Source organism: Clupea harengus, chromosome 3, assembly GCF_900700415.2.
Source record: "Clupea harengus chromosome 3, Ch_v2.0.2, whole genome shotgun sequence".
Lineage (NCBI taxonomy): Eukaryota > Metazoa > Chordata > Actinopteri > Clupeiformes > Clupeidae > Clupea > Clupea harengus.
In genome coordinates this window covers 12,337,296-12,364,761 of record NC_045154.1, presented here as the reverse complement: position 1 = coordinate 12,364,761, position 27,466 = coordinate 12,337,296, and the positions used below count along the sequence as shown (strand labels likewise).

Here is a 27,466-nt window from a genome sequence, read left to right as displayed (position 1 = left end):
CTGAAGGGTTCTAGGCTGAAGCCGTACCAGGCTTGCTGTCCAACTTGGTGACAATCATTTTTACCTAAGCAAGCAAGGTGTGGTTTCACACAGAACTCCCTTTCTGCCACTTTCTGCATGGAACGAACAGACAGAAAGGGGAAATGTAATTAAAACAGACACAGACAGTTTGGAGGGAGAGGAGGCTTTTATTGTCCTGAAAGGTTTGCAGTAACAACTCAAATCAATATCAAATTAACACTCACACATGAGCTTTCAGGTGGCATTTCCTGGACCTCTCTTAAGCATATTTACAAGTTACAAGTCTTTTACTTGTCAGATGCACAAAATGACACAGGGTCAGACTGGGCACTGAAATTCTTATGACATGGCGCCGCCCAAACCTATCATACCATAACATCACATAATATAACATAACAAACCATGACGTACACTCTGCACAAGTACTATGAACATAATTTACACATAATAAACATATAAACATATAATAACCTAAATAACCTTACTAAATATACAAGATAAATATACAATACGGTGTGCTAAACATATGACAACCTATACATATAATACTAAATATACATATAGCAGCCTATACATATAATACTAAGATATATACATATAACATATAGTACACATATAATAAACTATGCTAAACTATACTAACCTACATACAACCCAGTGAGAGAGTGACCAGGTAGTGCAATTTTCTGATAAGTATTACTGCTAGTGCAAACAGTAGGTAGGAAGTGACAGTATATGTAGTGTAGTGCAAACAGTAATATGAACGTGACAGTGACAGTGCATGTAAGTGGCGAGTGCAAAAGTGGCGGTAGAGTATCAATGTCCATTTAGCAGCCTGATGGCCCTGGGGTAAAAGCTGTTCTCTAGTCTGCGTGTTCGAGACCGGATGCTACGGTACCGCCTTCCAGAAGGCAGCGGGGTAAAAAGATTTGATTTTGAACTTGATTTTCTCTCTTCACACTGACCCAATTCTGCTGAAAGAGGGTCTCCAGGAACTGTTCCGATTTTCAAATTTGCTTGAAATAACCCCAGACCAGTTCACATATAACTTCTGCAATAGAGCACCATCATCAGAGGTGTCTATATTCTTTACAGGGAGGTTCTCACAAGACACATTGCTGCACATACAGTAATGTTAACTTTGGATGTAGGTCTTTTGATGTAGGACTTTTCCAACCCCTTATTATTAATCTTTCTCAGATAAGTTAGGTGAAAGACAGATGTCATGATGCTTCAATGGACTTATTTTCTAACAGATTTTCTCTAAAATTATGCACATTGTTTAACCGTCCCATTTCCTAAATTTACTCTCAGAAAAGCATATTATGTAGTGAAGGATAACATGAAATAATACCCAAATAATTTAATTTATTTAACAAAAACTTCATTTTATTATAAATATTATCTTATGATACAATAGCTGCCACATTCAGAGATTAAATTAGCTTAAGTCAGTTGAATGAATCACTTTCATCAGACAATGCAGGAATGTCCTGGTGGGAGTTCTGCAGAAACCAACATAGATGGTGATTAATTTACAGATGGGAGGTTTAAGCAGCACTTGGCTTCTTGTCCAACTTGGTGACAATCTTCTTTACCCAGGGCAGGGCTGGGTTTACACAGAACTGTTTTTTTGCCACTGTTTTAAACCTACATGAGATGAACAGACAGAAAATGGAAATGTTATTAAAACGGACACAGAAGGACACAGTTTGGTGAAAAAATGCATCAATATGTTTTGCAGACTACACCTGATATTTACCAATAGAACACAGAGTTACAAGATGAAAGTGTAGGCTTTTATTGTCCTCTCAGTAGTTTTGCAGGAACATGTCTGATCAATGTCACATTAATACTCACACATGAGCTTTCAGGTGGCATCCACTGCTGGTCGTGGAGTAAGAAACCACCTTGCCTGCTGGAATCCTTTGAGAGTAGTGTCTTGCACAGCATATGTGGTTAGTGACACCATACTGACCTGTAACAGTACAAGTGATAATTTATCCTATTTGCAGACATTTCTCTCTCACTCAGCTACATTTGATGGTCATTGTGTTGCACTGTTATGATGTATAAATTCAGTGGTTTCCACTCACCATTAACTGAGATGACCAGCACCAGAGCCAGAAGAGCAGCCAGGGTCCTCATGTTGACAGAAGTGCTGCTGATGCTGAGTGAGCCTGGAGAGAAGAGACGGCCTGTGAGAAGACTGAAGATGATATTACTGCAGTGCATTGGTTGATCTCTTATATGGAAGATTTAAGAATGGCTGAAAAGATGTCATATCCGATTCAGAGAATCTCACTGACATTTACATTCTTTGAAGACAAGGTTGTTCCTCTTTTTCATTGGTTTCCTCCAAAAAACAAGCACGCTTCCACATATGTTTTGTCTGAAGAGTGTCTCCAGGAATTCTATAGACAGGGACAGAGATGTTACGTGGAAAAAACTTTCATTCACATTTTTCTTTCAACCAAATCAATTTAGTAGCCCAATTATGTATCCTGCCTGTTCCAGCCTCAAACACAGCAGAGGTGCGAAGGGCTAACGGCCTTGGACTCCCCCAGTCTAATTATTAGGACTTGCATTAGGAAATGTCAGTTGAAGGACTGGGTAGAAAGTGCATGATTATCAATGTTTTGGCCCTCTTAGAGAACCAAGTAGCCAGCAAGATATGTTGAGGATGTAGTGTATCGATATGTTACATTATAAGATATATTGCAGAGATTCATCACAGCTACTCAGAGGAAATGTCCTGAAGTGAAACCAGAGCCAAATGAGCAGAAGTCATACTTCAGTCAGAAGGAATGTAGTTTAGGCCCTGGCTCTACACAGAAGAATAACTCTGAAGGATTGCTCACCTGGAAGGTTTGAGGTTTATCACAAACACACACACACACACACACACACACACACACACATATTCACACACGCACCAGACACACACACACACATAACACACATGCATGCACACACTCACACCCAAGCACACATACACACGCACACGCACACACACGAGGGAGAGATTTCCTGACTGACTAAAGACTGTTCTTACATACAGGAGTGTTGGGCTGCTTCCCACATTGAAAAATAAAATACACATTGAACTTGAATACACACAGTCATTCAATATGTACATTATTGAAAAGGGATAGTCTTTCAGAGGGTAACTCATACCCCTGGATGTGTACTCTGAAACTTTGTTCTCACTTGCATTGTATTTCTTGCTGAACTTCTGTCTAATAATTGTCCTCATATCATTTTAAACACCGGACTCATGCGTAATATATTTATCTCATGCTCAAACTTATATGTATAACAATGATTGATTCCAGAAACATGGATTCAGCCTCTTAAGGTATACGTGGGTTTATCTCTGGGGAACTCTTAGGAGGTGGTTTGGGGACCACTCGTAGAAATATAATCATGTTTGGTAAGGTTTGCGTTTCAAGTCTTTGTGGAACAGGAGGAGACAATGTAACTGGGAAAGTTTCTGTATTTCAGAAATAAATGGAACTGTGAAAAGAGGAAGAATTCTGTTTGTGTCCTATCTTGTTCCCCTCAGAAATGCAGTTAAGTCCCACACTTAAAATACAGAAATCCATAAATAACAGAAAGTGGAGCTCACAGATCTGGGTCAAAATAAAAACTGACCTTGCTTACAAAGTTATGTGCTTCATTCACTGGAGTGTCATTTGTAATTGTTCTCTATAAGAATGAGGTAATTCAGTATTCTGCCAACTGGAAGTGGTCTACAGTCAATGGTGTTCTTCCTAGAGATTCTTCCTCCTCCAGTAGCATTGGCTTGGTGCATACGGAGAAACATGCTGAGGGGAAGACTGGAACCACAGAAAAAAGGAATATCCCATACACGTTCACACACACACACACACACAGACTCTCCAAGAAGATAGTTGTCAGTTTCTGAATCCTCTAGTTAAGCAAGGGGCTCAGTATACTCCAGTCAGATCTACTTCTGCTGCTGTTCTCGCTCGCTCATCTCAGTTAGTGGTGAGTGGAAACCACTGAATTGATACATCAGAACAGTGCAACACAATGGCCATCAAATGTAGCTGAGTGTGAGAGAAACTCCTGAAAATATAAGAAGTTATTGTTACAGTTCAGTACATCCCCACTACACACACATGCTAGGATAAACACTATCATGAAGCTATTGCACTGGGCAAGGTTGTGTCTTACTACATCACCAGCAGGAGATACCCCATGAAAGCTCATGTGTGAGTAATGGGATATTGACTGGAGTTGTTACAGTGCAACAGAATGAACATCAAATGTAGCTGTGTGTGAGAGAAACATCAATGAATAAGAAGGCAAATGGCATGCAGATTTTCTGAATATTGGATTTGACATATTCCCAGCCATTCTTCCATATAAGAGGTCAACTAATGCACTGCAGTCATATCATCTTCAGTCTTCACACAGGCCGTCTCTTCTCTCCAGGCTCCCTCATCATCAGCAGCACTTCTGTCAACATGAGGACCCTGGCTGCTCTTCTGGCTCTGGTGCTTGTTAGGATCTTGTATAAGCACAACTGCAGGAGAAGGTTTGGAGGACTCAGAGGGTTTTATTCCAGGAAAACACAAATGATTCAATGGCACATGGTAAACAAAAGATGTCCTTCCAGAAAATAACACAAAATGCCGTCTTCAGGCAATAAACTCAAAAAGTCCACAGTATCCAAAAACACAGAAACAAAGGAAGTCCAACAGACCGTGAGCTGCGGTGAACAAGGATCAATACATCAGAGGAGTGAGTTCTTGCTAGGCGCAGGTGAGCATAAAGAGTTGACTGTCCCTCGGGTAGAAACCTCATGACTGAGCAACGAAGCTCAGAAACAAGGGGCTTAAGACAGCCACCTGAAACGAGGAACAGGTGATTCCTCTGATCACCTGGCATGGGGTTTCCCAGTTCGTTCGGCAAGGGCTTGAGACATGTGCCGGGGTTTCCTGGGCCGAATCTCAGGTGCTTGTGGGTTCTGGCGGCATCTCCTGGCCGGTGGAGGCATGACAGTGCTGGTCATCTCAGTTAATGGTGAGTGGAAACCACTGAATTTATACATCATAAAAGTGCAACACAATTAACATAAAATGTAGCTTTGTGTAGGAGAATCTCCTGAAAATGTAACTGTATTTTGTCTGAAATGTTACAGCTCAATTTGTCCCCACTATACACACATGCTGTGAAAAACTCACTTAAAAAAACCACAAATGCTAATTAAGTGTCTGACAAAGTTATGATAATCAGTGCATCACGTTTCACTCTTAATATGATTACGTGTTTTTTGTAATGAAATAAAAACTATTTCGAAAGAAGCCACATTTGCTTGGGTCGTCTGTTCTATTTTTCTTCAGTCTTTCTTTACATAACTTTCATTCATAAGAATTCACATCATAAATAATCGAATCAAAGTCTGCACCATTTTAATGTGTCTTGTGTACAGAAAATCTGCATAAAAAAACTCAGTTGAAGAATCACAACATTGTCTTCCACTTAGACCAGAGGATGACCAAATGACCATGTCATGTGCACGAATACAACACTGAACAGAGGCATTTCTCCTTAAAAAGAGGAAATGACACAACTGTAGGAGAAATACAAATGTATGTAATCTTAGTTTTCACTGAAGATCTTGTCAACTTCATGCCACAAATGCTGAGGACATTTTGCAGTGAAATAGAGGACAGAGCTCTCAGAGCTCGTCTGGCTCTTGGTAGTTGTGAGTTAAAATCATGTTTATACATCATAACAATAAAGCAACACCAATGAACATGAAATGTAGCAGTGTGTGAAAGGAAAAAAAAGAGAAACCAATGAAAAAGCTTGACTGTTCTCTCCCTTGTACGTCGCTTTGGACAAAAGCGTCTGCTAAATGACTAAATGTAATGTAAAATATAAAAGAAGGCAAGCGGCAGGCAGATATCTTCCCGGCCATTCTTAAATCTTCCATATAAATACAACCAATGCACTGCAGTCACATCATCTTCAGTCTTCACACAGGCCGCCTCTTCTCTCCAGGCTCCCTCATCATCAGCAGCACTTCTGTCAACATGAGGACCCTGGCTGCTCTTCTGGCTCTGGTGCTGGCCATCTCAGTTAGTGGTGAGTGGAACCCCTGAATTTATACATTTGACATTTCAGTCAACATATAGTTACATTTGCAGGAGTTTCTCTCACATACTGCCACATTTCGTTCTTCGAATTGTGTCTGTGTATGAATGTGAATGTGTTTTCTGTGGTTCCTGACCTCTCTTAAGCATATTTGATTTTCTCTGTTCACGGTGAACCAATTTTGCTGAAAGAGGGAATTGTTCCAATTTTCATATTTGCTTAGCACTAATGAGAATCAAGAACACAAGGGGTGTTCTTTCCATAATGGCATCATAGCAAACTGAACAACCCGACAAACTGACATCTTCCCATATGGAATATTTAAATGTTGTTTTTATTCAGGAATACTCCAAGGCCTCAGTAAGGTGTGGAAGAATAAATCAAAAACTCTCTATAATCTCTCTCTAAAATTCTCTATAATCACAGTTGAATGATTTAGCGTGCCAACTATGAAAGGCACAATACATGTATAAAAATGGTCGTTACACATTTCAGCCATGCCTGCTTTCACACTCTTCAAAGACTTCAGGGAAATCCTATACAAGAGAACCATTTTTTTTCTTTGAAAAATATATGAATAATCTGAAAATGATTAAAGAATTACCAAGAAATTCCCACCCTGGAGTCTTTTTTAGGGGGCAATGTCTTTTCACTGTTAATCTTTCCGTTCTCCTTCTATCTTGTTATCATTATCATACACCTGCAAATCTAGTAGTGTGTTCATCACCCCAAGAAAGAGCATCTGCCATTTCATCAGATAGGTTAGGTGGATGGCAGGTGTCATGATTCTTCAATCGACTTATTTTATCACAGATTTACTCTAGAATGATAAAGAGTGTTTAACCGTCCCATTTCCTAAATACACTCTCTTAAATGCCTATTATGCAGTGAAGGATAATATAAAATAATACCCAACATAATTTCTTTCTTTTTTTTTACCAAAACTGAATTTTAATATAAATATTATCTTATGATACAATAGCTGCCACATTCAGAGATTGAATTATCTTAAGTCAGTTGAATGAATCACTGTCATCAGACAACACAGAAATGTCCTGGTGGGAGTTCTGCAGAAACCAACATAGATGGTGATGATTCATTTACAGATGGGAGGTTTAAGCAGCACTTGGCTTCTTGTCCAACTTGGTGACAATCTTCTTTACCCAGGCCAGGTCTGGGTTTACACAGAACTCCTTTCCTGCCACTGTTTTAAACCTACATGAGATGAACAGACAGAAAATGGAAATGTCATTAAAACAGACACATAAGGACACAGTTTGGTGAAAAAATGCATCAATGCATTAATATGTTTTTAATGTTTTGCAGACTACACCTGATATTTACCAATAGAACACAGAGTTACAAGACGGAAGTGTAGGCTTTTATTGTCCTCTCAGTAGTTTTGCAGTTACATCTCTGATCAATGTCACATTAATACTCACACATGAGCTTTCAGGTGGCATCCACTGCTGGTCGTGGAGTAAGACACCACCTTGCCTGCTGGAATCGTCTTAGAGTAGTGTTCTCCACAGCATTGGAGTGTAGTGACACCATACTGAGCTGTAACAGGTCAAGCAACAATGTCTTATATTTGCAGACATTTTTCTCACACTTAGCAACATTTGATGGTCATTGTGTTGCACTGTTATGATGTATAAATTCAGTGGTTTCCACTCACCATTAACTGAGATGACCAGCACCAGAGCCAGAAGAGCAGCCAGGGTCCTCATGTTGACAGAAGTGCTGCTGATGCTGAGTGAGCCTGGAGAGAAGAGACGGCCTGTGTGAAGACTGAAGATGATATGACTGCAGTGCATTGGTTGATCTCTTATATGGAAGATTCAAGAATGGCTGAAAAGATGTCATATCCGATTCAGAGAATCTCACTGACATTTACATTCTTTGAAGACAAGGTTGTTCCTCTTTTTCATTGGTTTCCTCCAAAAAACCCTTCTCTCAAGCACGCTTCCACATGTGTTTTGTCAGAAGAGTGTCTCCAGGAATTCTATAGACAGGGACAGAGATGTTACGTAGAAAAAACTTTCATTACCGATGTGACCTCAGCGCTGGGCTTGTACTCATAGTGCAGGAAGTAGAGGTGCACAGTGAATCACTCTGGATCATTAATGGAGCCCAATTATTATGCATCCTGCCTGTTCCAGCCTCAAACACAGCAGAGGTGCGAAGGGCTAATGGCCTTGGACTCCCCCAGTCTAATTATTAGGCCTTGCATTAGGAAGTGTCAGTTGAAGGACTGGGTAGAATTGCATGATTATCAATGTGTGGGCCCTCTTAGAGAACCAAGTAGCCAGCAAGATATGTTGAGGATGTAGTGTATCGATACGTTTTTGTATCGACAAACATGAATGCACACACACACACACACACACACACACACACACACACACACACACACACACACACACACACACACACACACACACACACACACACACACACACACACACACACACACACACACACACACACACACATATTCACACACGCAACAGACACACAGACACACATAACACACATATGCATGCACACACTCACACCCAAGCACGCATACACACGCACACGCACACACACAAGGGAGAGATTTCCTGACTGACTAAATACTGTTCTTATATACAGTGTGTTGGGCTGCTTCCCACATTGAAAAATAAAATACACATTGAATCACAGTCATTCAATATGTACAATATTGAAAAGGGATATTCTTTCAGAGGGTAACTCATACCCCTGGGGGTGTACTCTGAAACTTTATTTTCACTTGCATAGTATTTCTTGCTGAACTTCTGTCTAATAACTGTCCTAATATAATTTTGAACACCGGACTCATGCGTAATATATTCATCTCATGCTCAAACTTATATGTATAACAATGATTCATTCCAGAATCATGTATTCAGCCTCTTAAGGTATACGTGCGATTATCTCTGGGGAGCTATTAGGAAGTGGTTTGGGGACCACTCGTAGAAATATAATCATGTTTGGTAAGGTTTGCGTTTCAAGTCTTTGTGGAACAGGAAGAGACAATGTAACTGGGAAAGTGTCTGTATTTCAGAAATAAATGGAACTGTGAAAAGAGGAAGAATTCTGTTTGTGTCCTAGAATAGTTTATCAGTATGGCAGCCAGTGGATATCTTGTTCCCCTCAGAAATGCAGTGACGTCACACACTTGATAAATAACAGAAAGTGGATCTCACAGATCAGGGTTAAAATAAAAATAAGGACTTTTTTCAATGTAGCAGAAAATATCTCTTAGTTTGGAAACGTGGAAGTTTACAAGGTTATGTGCTTTATTCACTGGAGTGTCATTTGCATTTGGTGTCAAAAGGAATGAGCTAATTCAGTATTTTGCTAACTGGAAGTGGTCTACAGTCACTGGTGTTCTTCCTAGAGATTCTTCCTCCTCCAGTAGCATTGGCTTGGTGCATACGGAGAAAGATGCTGAGGGGAAGACTGGAACCACAGAAAAAAGGAAAGCACCCATACACGTTCACGCACACACACACATAGACACACACACACACATCTCCTAGAAGATAGTTTTCAGTTTCTGAATCCTCTAGTTAAGCAAGGCGCTCAGTATACTCCAGTCGGATCATCTTCTGTTGCTGTTCTCGCTCGCTCATCTCAGTTAGTGGTGAGTGGAAGCCACTGAATTGATACATCAGAACAGTGCAACACAATGACCATCAAATATAGCTCAGTCTTTTTTTATATAACTTTCATTTATAAGAATTCACATCATAAATAATCGAATCAAAGTCTGCACCATTCGAATATGTCTTATGTACAGAAAATCTGCATAAAAACTCAGTTGAAGAATCACAATATTTATCCTCCACTAACCAGGGGAAGACCAAATGACCATGTCATGTGCACGAATACAACACTGAACAGAGGCATTTCTCCTTAAAAAGAGGAAATGACATAACTGTAAGAGAAATAGAAATGTATGTAATCTTAGTTTTCACTGAAGATCTTGTCAACTTCATGCCACAAATGCTGAGGACATTTTGCAGTGAAATAGAGGACAGAGCTCTCAGAGCTCGTCTGGCTCTTGGTAGTTGTGAGTTAAAATCATGTTTATACATCATAACAATAAAGCAACACCAATGAACATGAACTGTAGCAGTGTGTGAAAGGGAAAAAAAGAGAAACCAATGAAAAAGCTTGACTGTTCTCTCCCTTGTACGTCGCTTTGGACAAAAGCGTCTGCTAAATGACTAAATGTAATGTAAAATATAAAAGAAGGCAAGCGGCAGGCAGATATCTTCCCGGCCATTCTTAAATCTTCCATATAAATACAACCAATGCACTGCAGTCACATCATCTTCAGTCTTCACACAGGCCGTCTCTTCTCTCCAGGCTCCCTCATCATCAGCAGCACTTCTGTCAACATGAGGACCCTGGCTGCTCTTCTGGCTCTGGTGCTGGCCATCTCAGTTAGTGGTGAGTGGAACCCCTGAATTTATACATTTGACATTTCAGTCAACATATAGTTACATTTGCAGGAGTTTCTCTCACATACTGCCACATTTCGTTCTTCGAATTGTGTCTGTGTATGAATGTGAATGTGTTTTCTGTGGTTCCTGACCTCTCTTAAGCATATTTGATTTTCTCTGTTCACGGTGAACCAATTTTGCTGAAAGAGGGAATTGTTCCAATTTTCATATTTGCTTAGCACTAATGAGAATCAAGAACACAAGGGGTGTTCTTTCCATAATGGCATCATAGCAAACTGAACAACCCGACAAACTGACATCTTCCCATATGGAATATTTAAATGTTGTTTTTATTCAGGAATACTCCAAGGCCTCAGTAAGGTGTGGAAGAATAAATCAAAAACTCTCTATAATCTCTCTCTAAAATTCTCTATAATCACAGTTGAATGATTTAGCGTGCCAACTATGAAAGGCACAATACATGTATAAAAATGGTCGTTACACATTTCAGCCATGCCTGCTTTCACACTCTTCAAAGACTTCAGGGAAATCCTATACAAGAGAACCATTTTTTTTCTTTGAAAAATATATGAATAATCTGAAAATGATTAAAGAATTACCAAGAAATTCCCACCCTGGAGTCTTTTTTAGGGGGCAATGTCTTTTCACTGTTAATCTTTCCGTTCTCCTTCTATCTTGTTATCATTATCATACACCTGCAAATCTAGTAGTGTGTTCATCACCCCAAGAAAGAGCATCTGCCATTTCATCAGATAGGTTAGGTGGATGGCAGGTGTCATGATTCTTCAATCGACTTATTTTATCACAGATTTACTCTAGAATGATAAAGAGTGTTTAACCGTCCCATTTCCTAAATACACTCTCTTAAATGCCTATTATGCAGTGAAGGATAATATAAAATAATACCCAACATAATTTCTTTCTTTTTTTTTACCAAAACTGAATTTTAATATAAATATTATCTTATGATACAATAGCTGCCACATTCAGAGATTGAATTATCTTAAGTCAGTTGAATGAATCACTGTCATCAGACAACACAGAAATGTCCTGGTGGGAGTTCTGCAGAAACCAACATAGATGGTGATGATTCATTTACAGATGGGAGGTTTAAGCAGCACTTGGCTTCTTGTCCAACTTGGTGACAATCTTCTTTACCCAGGCCAGGTCTGGGTTTACACAGAACTCCTTTCCTGCCACTGTTTTAAACCTACATGAGATGAACAGACAGAAAATGGAAATGTCATTAAAACAGACACATAAGGACACAGTTTGGTGAAAAAATGCATCAATGCATTAATATGTTTTTAATGTTTTGCAGACTACACCTGATATTTACCAATAGAACACAGAGTTACAAGACGGAAGTGTAGGCTTTTATTGTCCTCTCAGTAGTTTTGCAGTTACATCTCTGATCAATGTCACATTAATACTCACACATGAGCTTTCAGGTGGCATCCACTGCTGGTCGTGGAGTAAGACACCACCTTGCCTGCTGGAATCGTCTTAGAGTAGTGTTCTCCACAGCATTGGAGTGTAGTGACACCATACTGAGCTGTAACAGGTCAAGCAACAATGTCTTATATTTGCAGACATTTTTCTCACACTTAGCAACATTTGATGGTCATTGTGTTGCACTGTTATGATGTATAAATTCAGTGGTTTCCACTCACCATTAACTGAGATGACCAGCACCAGAGCCAGAAGAGCAGCCAGGGTCCTCATGTTGACAGAAGTGCTGCTGATGCTGAGTGAGCCTGGAGAGAAGAGACGGCCTGTGTGAAGACTGAAGATGATATGACTGCAGTGCATTGGTTGATCTCTTATATGGAAGATTCAAGAATGGCTGAAAAGATGTCATATCCGATTCAGAGAATCTCACTGACATTTACATTCTTTGAAGACAAGGTTGTTCCTCTTTTTCATTGGTTTCCTCCAAAAAACCCTTCTCTCAAGCACGCTTCCACATGTGTTTTGTCAGAAGAGTGTCTCCAGGAATTCTATAGACAGGGACAGAGATGTTACGTAGAAAAAACTTTCATTACCGATGTGACCTCAGCGCTGGGCTTGTACTCATAGTGCAGGAAGTAGAGGTGCACAGTGAATCACTCTGGATCATTAATGGAGCCCAATTATTATGCATCCTGCCTGTTCCAGCCTCAAACACAGCAGAGGTGCGAAGGGCTAATGGCCTTGGACTCCCCCAGTCTAATTATTAGGCCTTGCATTAGGAAGTGTCAGTTGAAGGACTGGGTAGAATTGCATGATTATCAATGTGTGGGCCCTCTTAGAGAACCAAGTAGCCAGCAAGATATGTTGAGGATGTAGTGTATCGATACGTTTTTGTATCGACAAACATGAATGCACACACACACACACACACACACACACACACACACACACACACACACACACACACACACACACACACACACACACACACACACACACACACACACACACACACACACACACACATATTCACACACGCAACAGACACACAGACACACATAACACACATATGCATGCACACACTCACACCCAAGCACGCATACACACGCACACGCACACACACAAGGGAGAGATTTCCTGACTGACTAAATACTGTTCTTATATACAGTGTGTTGGGCTGCTTCCCACATTGAAAAATAAAATACACATTGAATCACAGTCATTCAATATGTACAATATTGAAAAGGGATATTCTTTCAGAGGGTAACTCATACCCCTGGGGGTGTACTCTGAAACTTTATTTTCACTTGCATAGTATTTCTTGCTGAACTTCTGTCTAATAACTGTCCTAATATAATTTTGAACACCGGACTCATGCGTAATATATTCATCTCATGCTCAAACTTATATGTATAACAATGATTCATTCCAGAATCATGTATTCAGCCTCTTAAGGTATACGTGCGATTATCTCTGGGGAGCTATTAGGAAGTGGTTTGGGGACCACTCGTAGAAATATAATCATGTTTGGTAAGGTTTGCGTTTCAAGTCTTTGTGGAACAGGAAGAGACAATGTAACTGGGAAAGTGTCTGTATTTCAGAAATAAATGGAACTGTGAAAAGAGGAAGAATTCTGTTTGTGTCCTAGAATAGTTTATCAGTATGGCAGCCAGTGGATATCTTGTTCCCCTCAGAAATGCAGTGACGTCACACACTTGATAAATAACAGAAAGTGGATCTCACAGATCAGGGTTAAAATAAAAATAAGGACTTTTTTCAATGTAGCAGAAAATATCTCTTAGTTTGGAAACGTGGAAGTTTACAAGGTTATGTGCTTTATTCACTGGAGTGTCATTTGCATTTGGTGTCAAAAGGAATGAGCTAATTCAGTATTTTGCTAACTGGAAGTGGTCTACAGTCACTGGTGTTCTTCCTAGAGATTCTTCCTCCTCCAGTAGCATTGGCTTGGTGCATACGGAGAAAGATGCTGAGGGGAAGACTGGAACCACAGAAAAAAGGAAAGCACCCATACACGTTCACGCACACACACACATAGACACACACACACACATCTCCTAGAAGATAGTTTTCAGTTTCTGAATCCTCTAGTTAAGCAAGGCGCTCAGTATACTCCAGTCGGATCATCTTCTGTTGCTGTTCTCGCTCGCTCATCTCAGTTAGTGGTGAGTGGAAGCCACTGAATTGATACATCAGAACAGTGCAACACAATGACCATCAAATATAGCTCAGTCTTTTTTTATATAACTTTCATTTATAAGAATTCACATCATAAATAATCGAATCAAAGTCTGCACCATTCGAATATGTCTTATGTACAGAAAATCTGCATAAAAACTCAGTTGAAGAATCACAATATTTATCCTCCACTAACCAGGGGAAGACCAAATGACCATGTCATGTGCACGAATACAACACTGAACAGAGGCATTTCTCCTTAAAAAGAGGAAATGACATAACTGTAAGAGAAATAGAAATGTATGTAATCTTAGTTTTCACTGAAGATCTTGTCAACTTCATGCCACAAATGCTGAGGACATTTTGCAGTGAAATAGAGGACAGAGCTCTCAGAGCTCGTCTGGCTCTTGGTAGTTGTGAGTTAAAATCATGTTTATACATCATAACAATAAAGCAACACCAATGAACATGAACTGTAGCAGTGTGTGAAAGGGAAAAAAAGAGAAACCAATGAAAAAGCTTGACTGTTCTCTCCCTTGTACGTCGCTTTGGACAAAAGCGTCTGCTAAATGACTAAATGTAATGTAAAATATAAAAGAAGGCAAGCGGCAGGCAGATATCTTCCCGGCCATTCTTAAATCTTCCATATAAATACAACCAATGCACTGCAGTCACATCATCTTCAGTCTTCACACAGGCCGTCTCTTCTCTCCAGGCTCCCTCATCATCAGCAGCACTTCTGTCAACATGAGGACCCTGGCTGCTCTTCTGGCTCTGGTGCTGGCCATCTCAGTTAGTGGTGAGTGGAACCCCTGAATTTATACATTTGACATTTCAGTCAACATATAGTTACATTTGCAGGAGTTTCTCTCACATACTGCCACATTTCGTTCTTCGAATTGTGTCTGTGTATGAATGTGAATGTGTTTTCTGTGGTTCCTGACCTCTCTTAAGCATATTTGATTTTCTCTGTTCACGGTGAACCAATTTTGCTGAAAGAGGGAATTGTTCCAATTTTCATATTTGCTTAGCACTAATGAGAATCAAGAACACAAGGGGTGTTCTTTCCATAATGGCATCATAGCAAACTGAACAACCCGACAAACTGACATCTTCCCATATGGAATATTTAAATGTTGTTTTTATTCAGGAATACTCCAAGGCCTCAGTAAGGTGTGGAAGAATAAATCAAAAACTCTCTATAATCTCTCTCTAAAATTCTCTATAATCACAGTTGAATGATTTAGCGTGCCAACTATGAAAGGCACAATACATGTATAAAAATGGTCGTTACACATTTCAGCCATGCCTGCTTTCACACTCTTCAAAGACTTCAGGGAAATCCTATACAAGAGAACCATTTTTTTTCTTTGAAAAATATATGAATAATCTGAAAATGATTAAAGAATTACCAAGAAATTCCCACCCTGGAGTCTTTTTTAGGGGGCAATGTCTTTTCACTGTTAATCTTTCCGTTCTCCTTCTATCTTGTTATCATTATCATACACCTGCAAATCTAGTAGTGTGTTCATCACCCCAAGAAAGAGCATCTGCCATTTCATCAGATAGGTTAGGTGGATGGCAGGTGTCATGATTCTTCAATCGACTTATTTTATCACAGATTTACTCTAGAATGATAAAGAGTGTTTAACCGTCCCATTTCCTAAATACACTCTCTTAAATGCCTATTATGCAGTGAAGGATAATATAAAATAATACCCAACATAATTTCTTTCTTTTTTTTTACCAAAACTGAATTTTAATATAAATATTATCTTATGATACAATAGCTGCCACATTCAGAGATTGAATTATCTTAAGTCAGTTGAATGAATCACTGTCATCAGACAACACAGAAATGTCCTGGTGGGAGTTCTGCAGAAACCAACATAGATGGTGATGATTCATTTACAGATGGGAGGTTTAAGCAGCACTTGGCTTCTTGTCCAACTTGGTGACAATCTTCTTTACCCAGGCCAGGTCTGGGTTTACACAGAACTCCTTTCCTGCCACTGTTTTAAACCTACATGAGATGAACAGACAGAAAATGGAAATGTCATTAAAACAGACACATAAGGACACAGTTTGGTGAAAAAATGCATCAATGCATTAATATGTTTTTAATGTTTTGCAGACTACACCTGATATTTACCAATAGAACACAGAGTTACAAGACGGAAGTGTAGGCTTTTATTGTCCTCTCAGTAGTTTTGCAATAACATCTCTGATGAATGTCACATTCAGTGCCCTAAGCATAACTCCTTCATGATGCCGCCCCCCCCCCCCCCCTGCCAGTTTAACATTTCACCAACAGCTGACCAACCAATAATGGAAATCGCAAGGTTTCATTAGCCATACCATAAACCTATTCATTTCAGTGTAATTTTGGCAAACCACTACTGAACTGACTTGGATGTATTGTTCATAGTAATAGTCAAGAGAATTATTACAAGATTCTCTCAAATTTCATGTTGTTTCATGTTTTCTTGAAATAGCATTAGACCAAGGCTGCCCAATTTGGGGCCCGCGCTCTATTTTTTTCAGAATCAGAGTCAGAACGTAATTCGTTAAACAGCATTTTAACCCATTTCGAGCAGGGCCTCTGTCTCAACGTCCATTGTAACTCAGACTGGTTGCAGTTCACTGCCTGGCCACAGTTTTAACATTGTTTTAGATGGGTCAAGGGGGGGCGCTATTTACCTCTTGTCAATACAGATCCATAACTTTGCAACTAAAGTTGTGATTCCTGGTTGCTATGGTTATCTAGGTGCTATGCTAGCTAGCTAGCTAAGGAAACTTTTAATAACCTTACCTTAAACGATTTAAATGGAAGATTTCCGTTTGCATGAAATGATGGCTAGTTATCTAGCTAATGTTATAGTTTTCTCGATTTAACTTCTACAATTATAATGGGTCCCTGTTACACTTCGTATGAACGAGTTCATATTCACATACATTAACACCAGTTCATCATGTGTAAAGAATGCTGATATGAAATATGAAAACAACCAGTAGTCAATGTGCAAGCTTCCGATTTAATCGTGATTTAAGATACTCTATTTAAGTTGGGGCAGTCTGTCCTTCAGTCGAGGCATTATGATCTCTCGTTTCACCTGTTCGTGTTGGCGTAACAAATGCTTGGAGTCAAGTGCAGTTGAGAGGCGCTTGTCTCCAGGGGACGGATTACACTTAACTGTTATATTTTCTCTTTTCACGGATACAAATAAAAAAGGCTGTGATTGGAATACGGGACTGGAGCTCAAAATCACCCAAAATTTGGAATGTCCCAGACAATTCGGGAATGTTGGCAAACCTACTTGCACCTAAATTATAACATATTTGAGTGTGCTAACATTAGCAATAACGTCAGCTAGTTCGAGGTGTATGCATACCATTAAATTAGCAGCACATTTCCCGTATTTAACAATGATTAAACATGGACTTGCCTGCAAGTGATGCAGTCATCATCTCGCAGTTTCTTTCTATTTCGTTTTTTTTCCCCCCTTGACTCCTGTTGTCTTTTTGAGGCCATTTTCGAAAAGTTGACCTAGCCTACTGTCAAAGTACGTCAGGCCACTGAGATAGGAAAGGGTAGCCTGACGATGTCATACTCATAATTCTAGTCAGAATATGAGTCTGATACCGCTCCGTTGGGCTGTAATTATGGGGCGTGTTTCAACCGAACCAGGAAAAAAAATGCCTCTTCGCTCAATTGGATATATCTAGAACCAATCAGAGCAACGTAGTATGACCATAACGTAGACCATGGGGCCAGCTGATACATTAAATTTTACCGGATCCCGTAGGAAGGACGGCAAAAACATCTTTTTGATCGACAAATGCCTTGATCACGTTTATCTGTTCCTCTTTCAAAATGAATGTGCTGTCAATGTCTTCTAAAACAGACTCGAATTTCCACATTTCAGCTCTCCAACGGCAGCCATGTTTGTTGAAAACGAATTCACCCCAAAAGCTCTTTGGTGACGTGGTTGATTACGTTAGGGTTGATCATCTGTCCATCATCGTATAAAGCCCGCCCTGACAATTTGATTGGTCTATCTATCTCCTCACAGATTTTTGTGAGGAGATAGTTTCTCCCCAATGGAGCGACACCAGACCGAACTTCCCGACCTAAATTTTTGTGGGCGTGGCTAAGTTCGTCTGGCATCCAGGCTAAGGAAAGGGCACTGTCGGCGGGGAAAACGTATTTCCTAAAGAATCCGTGTTGAAAGTCGTCACTTTACTCCGTTTGATTAGGACCTTTACTTTTTAGTTGAGAAGTTGTGTTGATCGCCTGACATTCAAACGATCGGTTTTCTTTAAATTATTATTATTTCTGTGAAGTTATACGGATTATGTGAATAAAGCTATCTACACGACTTTTTATATGTCTACATTGACTCGGTTAGTTGTTCATGTGGTACACGAATGTTGCAGAGTATTGTAGGTCTTAACTGAAGCTTTCCATTATTGTTAGGTTGCTGCTAACGCTTAGACCAACAATCCATTGGAACACATAGTAGCTAGCTAGCCTCGCTGCTAATAAGTATAACATTAGCATGCTGATATGAATTGACCCATTATAGTCAGGTGGCTTAATGCTCAATTGACTTGTTAACCGAACTTTTACAAAGTCAAACAAATAAACACACAAGTGACTTGTTAACCGAACTTTTATGAAGCTATATGACCAAACACAAAGCTAGCACTGTTAATTCCGTTATAGCTAGCTAGGTCAATTAGCTCGCCTAAGATACTGTAATTTAAGCTAACCAATTACCTCATTTCCCCCAAAACCCATCGATTGTGTGTGTTTGTGATGTGTAACATATATCCTTTATCAGTCATTCAAGTTATTTACGTTTATTTACCGCTAGCGATTACACCACACAAGTGTAATTCAATTGCTAGCTAGCTAGCTAGGTAAATTAGCTTGCGTAAGATACTGTCATTTTTAGCTTACCTATTACCTAATTATCACACAAAAAACATCGATTACGTGTGTTTGTGATGTGTAACATATATCCTTAATCAGTCATTCAAGTTATTAACGTTTATTTACCGCTAGCGATTACAAGTGTAATTCAATCGCTATTAATGTTAACATGACACAACATTAAAAGTCAGGCATCGACATGGTTCCTAAAGAATAAATCAAAGGTCCTTGTCCATTTCTGTTCAGGACATGTGACAAGTTTTATCCAACCAGAGACCGGAGTAAAGTGACGATATCCGGTTTCAACACGGATTCTTTAGGAAATACGTTTAGGAAATACGACAGCACCCACGGCGAGCTTGGGAAGTTGAGTTTGTTTTTTTTGGGGGGGGGGGCACCATCGTAACTTTTTTTGAGCAATTAAATATATCTCTTGTTCTGCCTGTTTTGTAATATACATGCCTAAAAGGTGCCTAATATTTCTATACTGAAATAATATCGGCATTATAATTATTATAACTATGATGATTTTTCAGTTGCCTATTTTTTTGGTGCCCCCTCAGGACTTGGTGCCCTACGCACAGCGCGTAGTGCGCGTTATGGGAGCGGCGGCACTGGTCACATTAATACTCACACATGAGCTTTCAGGTGGCATCCACTGCTGGTCGTGGAGTAAGACACCACCTTGCCTGCTGGAATCGTCTTAGAGTAGTGTTCTCCACAGCATTGGAGTGTAGTGATACCATCCTGCGCTGTAAAAGGTCAAGCAACAATGTATCATATTTGCAGACATTTCTCTCAAACTCAGCTACATATGATGGTCATTGTGTTGCACTGTTCTGAAGTATAAATTCAGTGGTTTCCACTCACCATTAACTGAGATGACCAGCACCAGAGCCAGAAGAGCAGCCAGGGTCCTCATGTTGACAGAAGTGCTGCTGATGATGAGTGAGCCTCGAGAGAAGAGACGGCCTGTGTGAAGACTGAAGATGATATGACTGCAGTGCATTGGTTGATCTCTTATATGTGAAACGTAGTGGTGGTGATAGGATGAACTCAAACGCACGACTCAAACTCAGGGGTAGAGGAGAATAAACTTTACTCAGCAGGGTTCGGTACAAAGGTGGTCAGTCTAATAGCAAGCAAACAAATCCAATAGGGCATAGGCAAGAGGGTAATCCGAGGAACAGGTAAAGGTTGGCAACACGAGTGTATCAATAAACATGGCATAATAACAACGATCGCTAGGAACACGGGAAACATAAGGAAAATGCAATGAACATACAATGACGTGAACGCAACGAGAAACAAGAATACATGGACTATATACACCAGGGGTACTCAATTAGAAACCCAAAAGGTCCACTCGCCAAATTGACATTCAGGTCAGGGTCCGGAACAGTGACGGTCAAAATCCAAAAACATAACTCCAACAAAAAAGTTTGAACTATGCACAAAAGGTGATGTGGTCTGGCCTTATTTGTGTGTGACAGCTTTTTGTGCATTAAACTTGGGCATTAAAGGTGTGAGGGCCAGGCGGAGGCACTGATGTAAGTGTTCATTAGTGAGTGTGCTCCTGTATTTGTTTTGCACCATATTCATAGTTGAAAAGGCAGACTCACAACAGTATGTTGAGGTATGCACGCTCTTGTTGTGTGGCTGATCTAACTATTACACTGCATGTTGCTTGGTATGATGATTGCAGTTGGTTTATTTTTCTGGCCCTTAACTCAGAGTTCTGGGGGTAATTTTGTTCGAAGTGTGCATGCTTTGTTTCATAGTGACGTTTCACGTTACCACTTTTGACAAGGGCAACCGTCTCCTTGCAGATTAAACACATCGGTGTTGTGCTCCCCACAGGCAGCACAAATGCATAGGCTACTTGTCAGTCCACTCTCTTAAATTCGCGATTTTTGGAATCAACTTTTCGTTTTTTGTCGGGATTAGAGCACGCCATGATTTTCGTTTGCTGAGAAACAGATAGGCTACCGTTCACAAATCGATCTGCCCGCGTTGTTGCCATTGACACACACAACCTGCGTGACCTACAGAGCTGAGTTGTCATCGTGATGTTGTTATTACAGCTCCTGATTGGACCTCTGGATTGGACACGGAAGATAGAAACCACATAGAATAGGAAAAAAATATATAGCGCAAAATCACGCAACAATGAAAACTCGCTTGGATCATGATTCAATTAAAATTTTGATTTTGGCATCGGTCCACATTTGATTGCGTCTGGGTCCGGATCCGGACCGCGGTCCGCCTATTGAGTACCCCTGAATACACAATAGATAACGAGGAACAGGTGAAAACAATCAAGGCGGGACAGACAATCAAGGGCAGGGGCGTGAGGAGTCAGACACGAGGAGACAAAAGTTAAACAAACACAAGCAAACACATGACAACACAAGGAAAACAAACAAAGAGACAGGACGGGGCTTAACAATATGGGAGATTTAACCCTCCCGTTACCTTCAAACTTACTAACATGAGTGATGAGTACAGCATGTGTACAGGACATTGAAAACATATCATCATGTTCATTTTATGTTTACCCACTTGTCCCAATTAAATTAGGAAAAGTCATTAAATATGAAGCAAAAAAAATGATCATTTATTTAGAGACGTTAAACATTGATAGGGGTCAAATTGACCCCAATAGGAGGGTCTAGAATGGCTGGAAAGATGTCATATCCGATTCAGAGAATCTCACTGACATTTACATTCTTTGCCGACAAGGTTGTTCCTCTTTTTCATTGGGTTCCTCTTTTTAAAAAAAAAAAAAAACCTTCTCTCAAGCACGCTTCCACATATGTTTTGTCAGAATAGTGTCTCTAGGAATTCTATAGACAGGGACAGAGATGTTAAGGGGAAAAAACTTTCATTCACATTTTTCTTTCAACTAAAAAAAATAGGCTCCTCCCGGTTTAGCAAGCCCAAATTCAACTCTCAGGATTTTTTCTCACATACTGCTCCATTTCCTTCTAAGAATTGTGTCTGTGTATGAATGTCCCTGTTTTATGTGGTTCCGGACCTCTGTTAAGCACATTTGATTTTCTCTTTTCACACTGAACCAATTCTGCTGAAAGAAGGTCTCTTTAATGAATTCACAGATATCAATACGCAATATTAATGCACTAAGCATAACCCCAGACCTTTGAAGTGATATGTGCACCAGTGTACATATAACTTCTGCAATAGAGCATCATCATCGGAGGTATCTATGTTGTTAACAGGGAGGTTCTCCCAAGACACATTGCTGAACACATAATGTTAACTTTGGATGTCTGTCCCATAATTCTTACTGTGAACAGGAAATCCTTTCAATAAAGGAGTAAAGACTTTTCTAATCATCCAGTAGCAAAATTCTATTGTGCAAAATTCCCTTAACAGCAAATAATAATGCATGCAAAGATTTTTCCTCTTAAGATCTATGTCACTGTCTGTAGAATTCCTGGAGATGCTCTTCTGACAAAACATGTCAGAAGTAAGAAACATGGAAGTGTGCTTGAGCGAAGGTTTAAAAAAAAAAAAGGAAACCAATGAAAAAGAGGAACAACCTTGTCTTCAACGAAGGCATATGGCAGGCAGATTCTCTGAATATTGGATATGACATCTTTCCGGCCATTCTTAAATCCTCCATATAAGAGATCAACCAATAGAATAGAATAGAATAGAATATATTTATTTGTCATTGCACAAGTACAACGAAATTAAGGTAGCAGCGTTCAGACACAAAAACAATAAAAATATAGATTGAACATATATATATATATATATATATACACTATAAAAACACAAGACATATAACACAACAGAGAGACAAATACAGGTCAGTTTTGTTCATTGTTAAGTGCTATGATGGCTCTGGGATAGAAGCTGTTTCTCAGCCTGTCTGTTTTTGCTATGATGGTCCTAAAGCATCTCCCTGAGGGCAACAGTTAAAATAGGTGGTAACCAGGGTGTGTTGAGTCTCTGAGGATGCTGTGGGCTTTTCTGAGGCAGCGTGTTTTATAAATGTCCTCAAGAGATGGAAGAGAGCAGCCAATTACTTTTTGCGCTGTGTTAATGACCCTCTGGAGTACCTTTCTTTGCAATGCACTGCAGTCATACCATCTTCAGTCTTCACACAGACCGTCTCTTCTCTCCAGGCTCACTCAGCATCAGCAGCACTTCTGTCAACATGAGGACCCTGTCTGCTCTTCTGGCTCTGGTGCTGGTCATCTCAGTTAATGGTGAGTGGAAACCAATGCATTTATACATAACAGTGCAACACAATGGCCATCACATGTAGCTGAGTGAGAGAGAAATGTCTGCAAATATAAGAAATTGTTGCTTGACCTGTTACAGCTCAGTATGGTGTCACTACACTCAAATGCTGTGAAACACACTACTCTGAGGCGATTCCAGCAGGCAAGGTGGTTTCTTACTCCACGACCAGCAGTGGATGCCACCTGAAAGCTCATGTGTGAGTATTAATGTGACATTGATCAGAGATGTTACTGCAAAACTACTAAGAGGACAATAAAAGCCTACACTTTCATCTTGTAACTCTGTGTTCTATTGGTAAATATCAGGTGTAGTCTGCAAAACATTAAAAATATATTAATGCATTGATGCATTTTTTCACTAAACTGTGTCCTTCTGTTTTAATGACATTTCCATTTTCTGTCTGTTCATCTCATGTAGGTTTAAAACAGTGAAAGGAAAGGAGTTCTGTGTAAAGCCAGACCTGGACTGGGTAAAGAAGACTGTCTCCAAGTTGGACAAGAAGCCAAGTGCTGCTTAAACCTCCCATCTGTAAATGAATCATCACCATCTATGGTGATTTCTGCAGAACTCCCACCAGGACATTCCTGTTGTCTGATGACAGTGATTCATTCAACTGACAAGCTAATTCAATCTCTGAATGTGGCAGCTATTGTATCATCAGATAATTTTTATAATAAAATATAGTTTTTGTTAAATAAATGAAATTATGTTGGGTTTTATTTTATATTATCCTTCACTGCATAACAGGCATTTATGAGAGTTGTTTAGGAAATGGGACGGTTAAACACTGTGCATCATTCTAGAGTAAATCTGTAAGAAAATCCATGCCATCCACCTAACCTATTCATGGGTACTATGTGACGTCACCGTGCTTTAGCGCCGCCATGTTTGTGTCCAACGCTGTCGCAGCGCCCATAGACATATATATATATATATATATATATATATATATATATATACACACACATACATATTTCTCAGCATTAGGCCATCTACAGAATGACCAAGTATAATGGATATTAACATGAGTGGGTTATACTACACAATGCAATAAAGAAACAGTTCTTATTTAGGTTAATGTACATTATTTGAATGCATACTCCCCCTATCTCTTTTATAATGAAAACATAAATGCCATAAATCATTTGCTTAATAAACTAAGATCGAATTTACATTTATATAGATTTAATAGGAGCATTTTTTCCTTCATACAGTGGCAGTTCTCATTGATCTGATCGGGTCAGGTAGTACAGAAAAAGGAAATGTCACCTCTGTATCAACTTTCTCCTGATGCTAAAGCGAGTCCACAGGTCTCTGGAACTCTTTGTAATGGTGGAGCCGAAAGGCAAACGGAGGTTTCTGAACGGGTGCATTTAGTGCATTTAGGAAATGTGACAGTTAAACAGTTGCATCATTCTACAGTAAGTCTGTAAGAAAATAAGTCCATTGAAGCATCATGACATCTGCCATCCACCTAACCTATCTGAGAAAGATACATAATAAGGGGTTGACCCCCAAAAAAGTCTCCATGGTGTTGGTCATTCTTGAATTATTTTCCAATAATTCAGATATTTTACACATTTTTTAAAAACAAATTGGTTTTGTTTAGGATTACCCTGAAGTCTTTGAAGGGTGCTAAGCAGGTTTGACTAAAATGTGTAATGATCATGTTATCATAGCTCCTGTGACCTCTTGCATAGTTGGCACTCTAAATCATTCAACTGTGATGATAGAGTTTAGAATGCATAATCATGCATTAATACTTCTTATAAAACAATTGGGTTCTATTGAATTATTTAGCTGTTTCTGATTGGACGAGAGACGTTCCATGAGTTGGAATATCCCAGGACATCCCAACTCGGACTTTTCACAGCTAATAATAAATCACTCTGCGATGAAACATTCTATAGCACGTTGATACAATTAAGCGATAACCGTTAATTCAAAGTTCTTATAATTCCAAAAGACGTTGACAATGGAACTATTTTTTTGTTGCGGAGAAACAATGGCGAAATAATTTTTTTTTAATCAATAACTTCGTGTTTAAATGTTAATTGGTTGACTATAAAATTGTTTTATAAAAGCAATATAGTACTCGTGCGAGTGGGGTAGGTAAGGGATATTCCCACGGGTGTTGTTGCCTACGGCCGAACACCACCCGTGGGAATATCCCTTACCTACCCCACTCGCACTCGTTCTATATTGCTTAATTATTACATGGCAAAGACAGTACGAGCGTTCTGATTGGCTAATGCGTAGTCATGCCAGCCGCGTATTGCCCTCCTCATCGGTCAATACGGATCCGTATTGCCCTCTGACGACATTTTCAAAATGAGCAAACGCGATCAGTCTGAATTTTACTATGCAGACAAAAATGAAAACATCAACAGCCATTAGGAAATTCAGAAGAAGGGAAGATTTGCTATTGAAAGTGATGATGAAGACTACACTATATTTTGATTCACTTGTGTTGTTACTTTACTGTAAATTAAAGCAATTTTAGTTCAGCCGTGTTGTCCGTTTTCTATTGATCATTGTAATTTCAAGTTAGCAAGTAATTGGTTGCTACGCAACACCTGAAACACATTGGGTCGTGAGAAGACTTGAGAGCTTAACAAAACGACATGTTTTCTACTTACAATTACCATTTATTTTCATTAACAAAATGAAAGGAGCAATAAATGCCATATAATAAACAACTTACTAACCTCGACCTTTCGGTTATGCCGGAAAATATCAAACTTCAGCTTTGGCGTATCAACCTCGCTATCGCTCGGTCTATAGACCAATTTATTGTTTGTAAATATTCGGGATGCGCGCGCCATGTGGTTGCAGAAAACCGGGAAAGGATAGCATTTATAATTGCAAAAGGACCACACGGATAACACAAGTATACTAGTTAGATTTAAAAAGATTATAGTTTATATTGATTAGATGTGATTATTACAATGTTTTCCACGTATTACAATGGCTTGTCACCCAGTGATAAACACAGTTATTTAACTAAATTGACGTTAGTGAGCAGTGGGATACGTCTTCTAGATCCGTTTGCCATACCACCGTGTCAATGGCTAAACGATGAAACGAAATGGCCTAGCATCCAGTGGCCAGAGATTTATAATTACCTCATCGACACTCCAAGTGTATATACCCGGGAGAAGTTAAAAGCGTACAAGTCTCTGGATGCATACAACTTTGTTCTGTGTGGTCATGTCCAAGACATACTATGTCATGATTACAATGTTCAAAACTTTGTAGTGCTGAAGACGGAGGTTCTGCCTAGCCAAAGACAGGGTAAGAAGACAGAATTGTACAAGGCCTGGGTTATCGTCAACAAGACAAACAACTGCATTCTTACTGCGAACTGCACCTGTATGGCTGGGTATGTAAACCAACATACGTTTACTATCTTAAATGTTCATTATTTGCCCAATTGTCAGTGTCAGCAATTTAATCAAACAACATGTAACTGCTTATTTGCTGAAATCATAGCTAAAACAAAACAATGTTATATGTATAGCCTAAAGTACAAAACATGTGTTTCATACATTAGACCTTTTTTTATTCAGGTTAGGGTCATGCTGCAGCCATGCAGCTGCACTTATGTTCAAAGTTGAGCTGTGGGTCAGGATGGGAAAGACGGAGAGGTGTTGTACTTCAGGGACAAATATGTGGATCCACACATCCAAGAGAGAGGTGAAACCAGCCAAACTGAGTGAGATCAGCTTCAGAAAGGCTAAAAGGACAGACACCCACCTGCAGCCAGTCAGAGTAAAGCGTAGAAAGAATCATGTAAACGGTAGGCACAATCTGAATGTAGACGAGATCAGGTCATGTACATATAGCAATCAGGTATTCATTATATTTTATAATTAATGTAAATACATAAGTTATAATCAGGGTCATGTAACTATTAATGGCAGATGCAACCAGCTTTGATTGCAATTTGTATGAAAATAAGTTATCTAACATTTATTTT

General features: G+C 39.5%; 4 protein-coding genes across 6 annotated transcripts; all 4 read right to left on the bottom strand.

Annotated features, from left to right (window-relative positions):
- Positions 1-1,388: 1,388 nt before the first annotated feature.
- Positions 1,389-4,995, bottom strand: LOC116219538 (regakine-1-like). 3 transcript variants are annotated; one of them, XM_031562910.2, is made up of 6 exons: positions 4,754-4,995; positions 3,676-4,573; positions 2,331-2,435; positions 2,118-2,201; positions 1,882-1,999; positions 1,389-1,671 (listed from the first exon to the last, which is right to left on the bottom strand). In XM_031562910.2, exons 3-6 carry the CDS (start codon positions 2,368-2,370, stop codon positions 1,572-1,574), a joined length of 342 nt encoding a protein of 113 aa, XP_031418770.1. In that variant the 5' UTR covers positions 2,371-2,435; positions 3,676-4,573; positions 4,754-4,995; the 3' UTR covers positions 1,389-1,571. The 3 variants fall into 3 exon arrangements, with proteins under 3 accessions (XP_031418770.1, XP_031418776.1, XP_031418764.1); XM_031562916.2 differs by having other exon boundaries at positions 2,337-2,435; XM_031562904.2 differs by lacking the exons at positions 2,331-2,435; positions 3,676-4,573; positions 4,754-4,995 and having other exon boundaries at positions 2,118-2,290.
- Positions 4,996-6,466: 1,471 nt separating this feature from the next.
- Positions 6,467-8,093, bottom strand: LOC105892133 (monocyte chemotactic protein 1B-like). The gene is made up of 4 exons (XM_012818364.3): positions 8,042-8,093; positions 7,829-7,912; positions 7,593-7,710; positions 6,467-7,365 (listed from the first exon to the last, which is right to left on the bottom strand). The coding sequence occupies exons 1-4, from the start codon at positions 8,079-8,081 to the stop codon at positions 7,266-7,268; spliced, it is 342 nt and encodes a 113-aa protein (XP_012673818.2). The 5' UTR covers positions 8,082-8,093; the 3' UTR covers positions 6,467-7,265.
- Positions 8,094-10,939: 2,846 nt separating this feature from the next.
- LOC116219983 (monocyte chemotactic protein 1B-like) lies at positions 10,940-12,566 on the bottom strand. The gene is made up of 4 exons (XM_031564601.2): positions 12,515-12,566; positions 12,302-12,385; positions 12,066-12,183; positions 10,940-11,838 (listed from the first exon to the last, which is right to left on the bottom strand). The coding sequence occupies exons 1-4, from the start codon at positions 12,552-12,554 to the stop codon at positions 11,739-11,741; spliced, it is 342 nt and encodes a 113-aa protein (XP_031420461.1). The 5' UTR covers positions 12,555-12,566; the 3' UTR covers positions 10,940-11,738.
- A 2,834-nt stretch (positions 12,567-15,400) lies between these two features.
- Positions 15,401-20,377, bottom strand: LOC105892132 (monocyte chemotactic protein 1B-like). Its single transcript, XM_031564599.2, has 3 exons — positions 20,083-20,377; positions 19,847-19,964; positions 15,401-16,299 (listed from the first exon to the last, which is right to left on the bottom strand). Exons 1-3 carry the CDS (start codon positions 20,219-20,221, stop codon positions 16,200-16,202), a joined length of 357 nt encoding a protein of 118 aa, XP_031420459.1. The 5' UTR covers positions 20,222-20,377; the 3' UTR covers positions 15,401-16,199.
- Between the last annotated feature and the right edge of the window lie 7,089 nt (positions 20,378-27,466).

Coding starts and splice junctions, on each gene's coding strand:
- LOC105892133 (XM_012818364.3), bottom strand. CDS start 8,081: ATGAAAAAGAGGAACAACCTTGTCTTCAAAGAATGTAAAT. Junction 7,913..8,041: donor TGTCTTCAAAGAATGTAAAT/GTCAGTGAGATT, acceptor TCTTCTCTCCAG/GCTCACTCAGCATCAGCAGC. Junction 7,711..7,828: donor GCTGGTCATCTCAGTTAATG/GTGAGTGGAAAC, acceptor GACCTGTTACAG/CTCAGTATGGTGTCACTACA.
- LOC116219983 (XM_031564601.2), bottom strand. CDS start 12,554: ATGAAAAAGAGGAACAACCTTGTCTTCAAAGAATGTAAAT. Junction 12,184..12,301: donor GCTGGTCATCTCAGTTAATG/GTGAGTGGAAAC, acceptor GACCTGTTACAG/CTCAGTATGGTGTCACTACA. Junction 11,839..12,065: donor TGCCACCTGAAAGCTCATGT/GTGAGTATTAAT, acceptor CATCTCATGTAG/GTTTAAAACAGTGGCAGGAA.
- LOC105892132 (XM_031564599.2), bottom strand. CDS start 20,221: ATGCACTGCAGTCATATCATCTTCAGTCTTCACACAGGCCGTCTCTTC. Junction 19,965..20,082: donor GCTGGTCATCTCAGTTAATG/GTGAGTGGAAAC, acceptor GACCTTTTACAG/CGCAGGATGGTATCACTACA. Junction 16,300..19,846: donor TGCCACCTGAAAGCTCATGT/GTGAGTATTAAT, acceptor CATCTCATGTAG/GTTTAAAACAGTGGCAGGAA.
- LOC116219538 (XM_031562904.2), bottom strand. CDS start 2,256: ATGCACTGCAGTAATATCATCTTCAGTCTTCTCACAGGCCGTCTCTTC. Junction 2,000..2,117: donor GCTGGTCATCTCAGTTAATG/GTGAGTGGAAAC, acceptor GTACTGTTACAG/GTCAGTATGGTGTCACTAAC. Junction 1,672..1,881: donor TGCCACCTGAAAGCTCATGT/GTGAGTATTAAT, acceptor CATCTCATGTAG/GTTTAAAACAGTGGCAAAAA.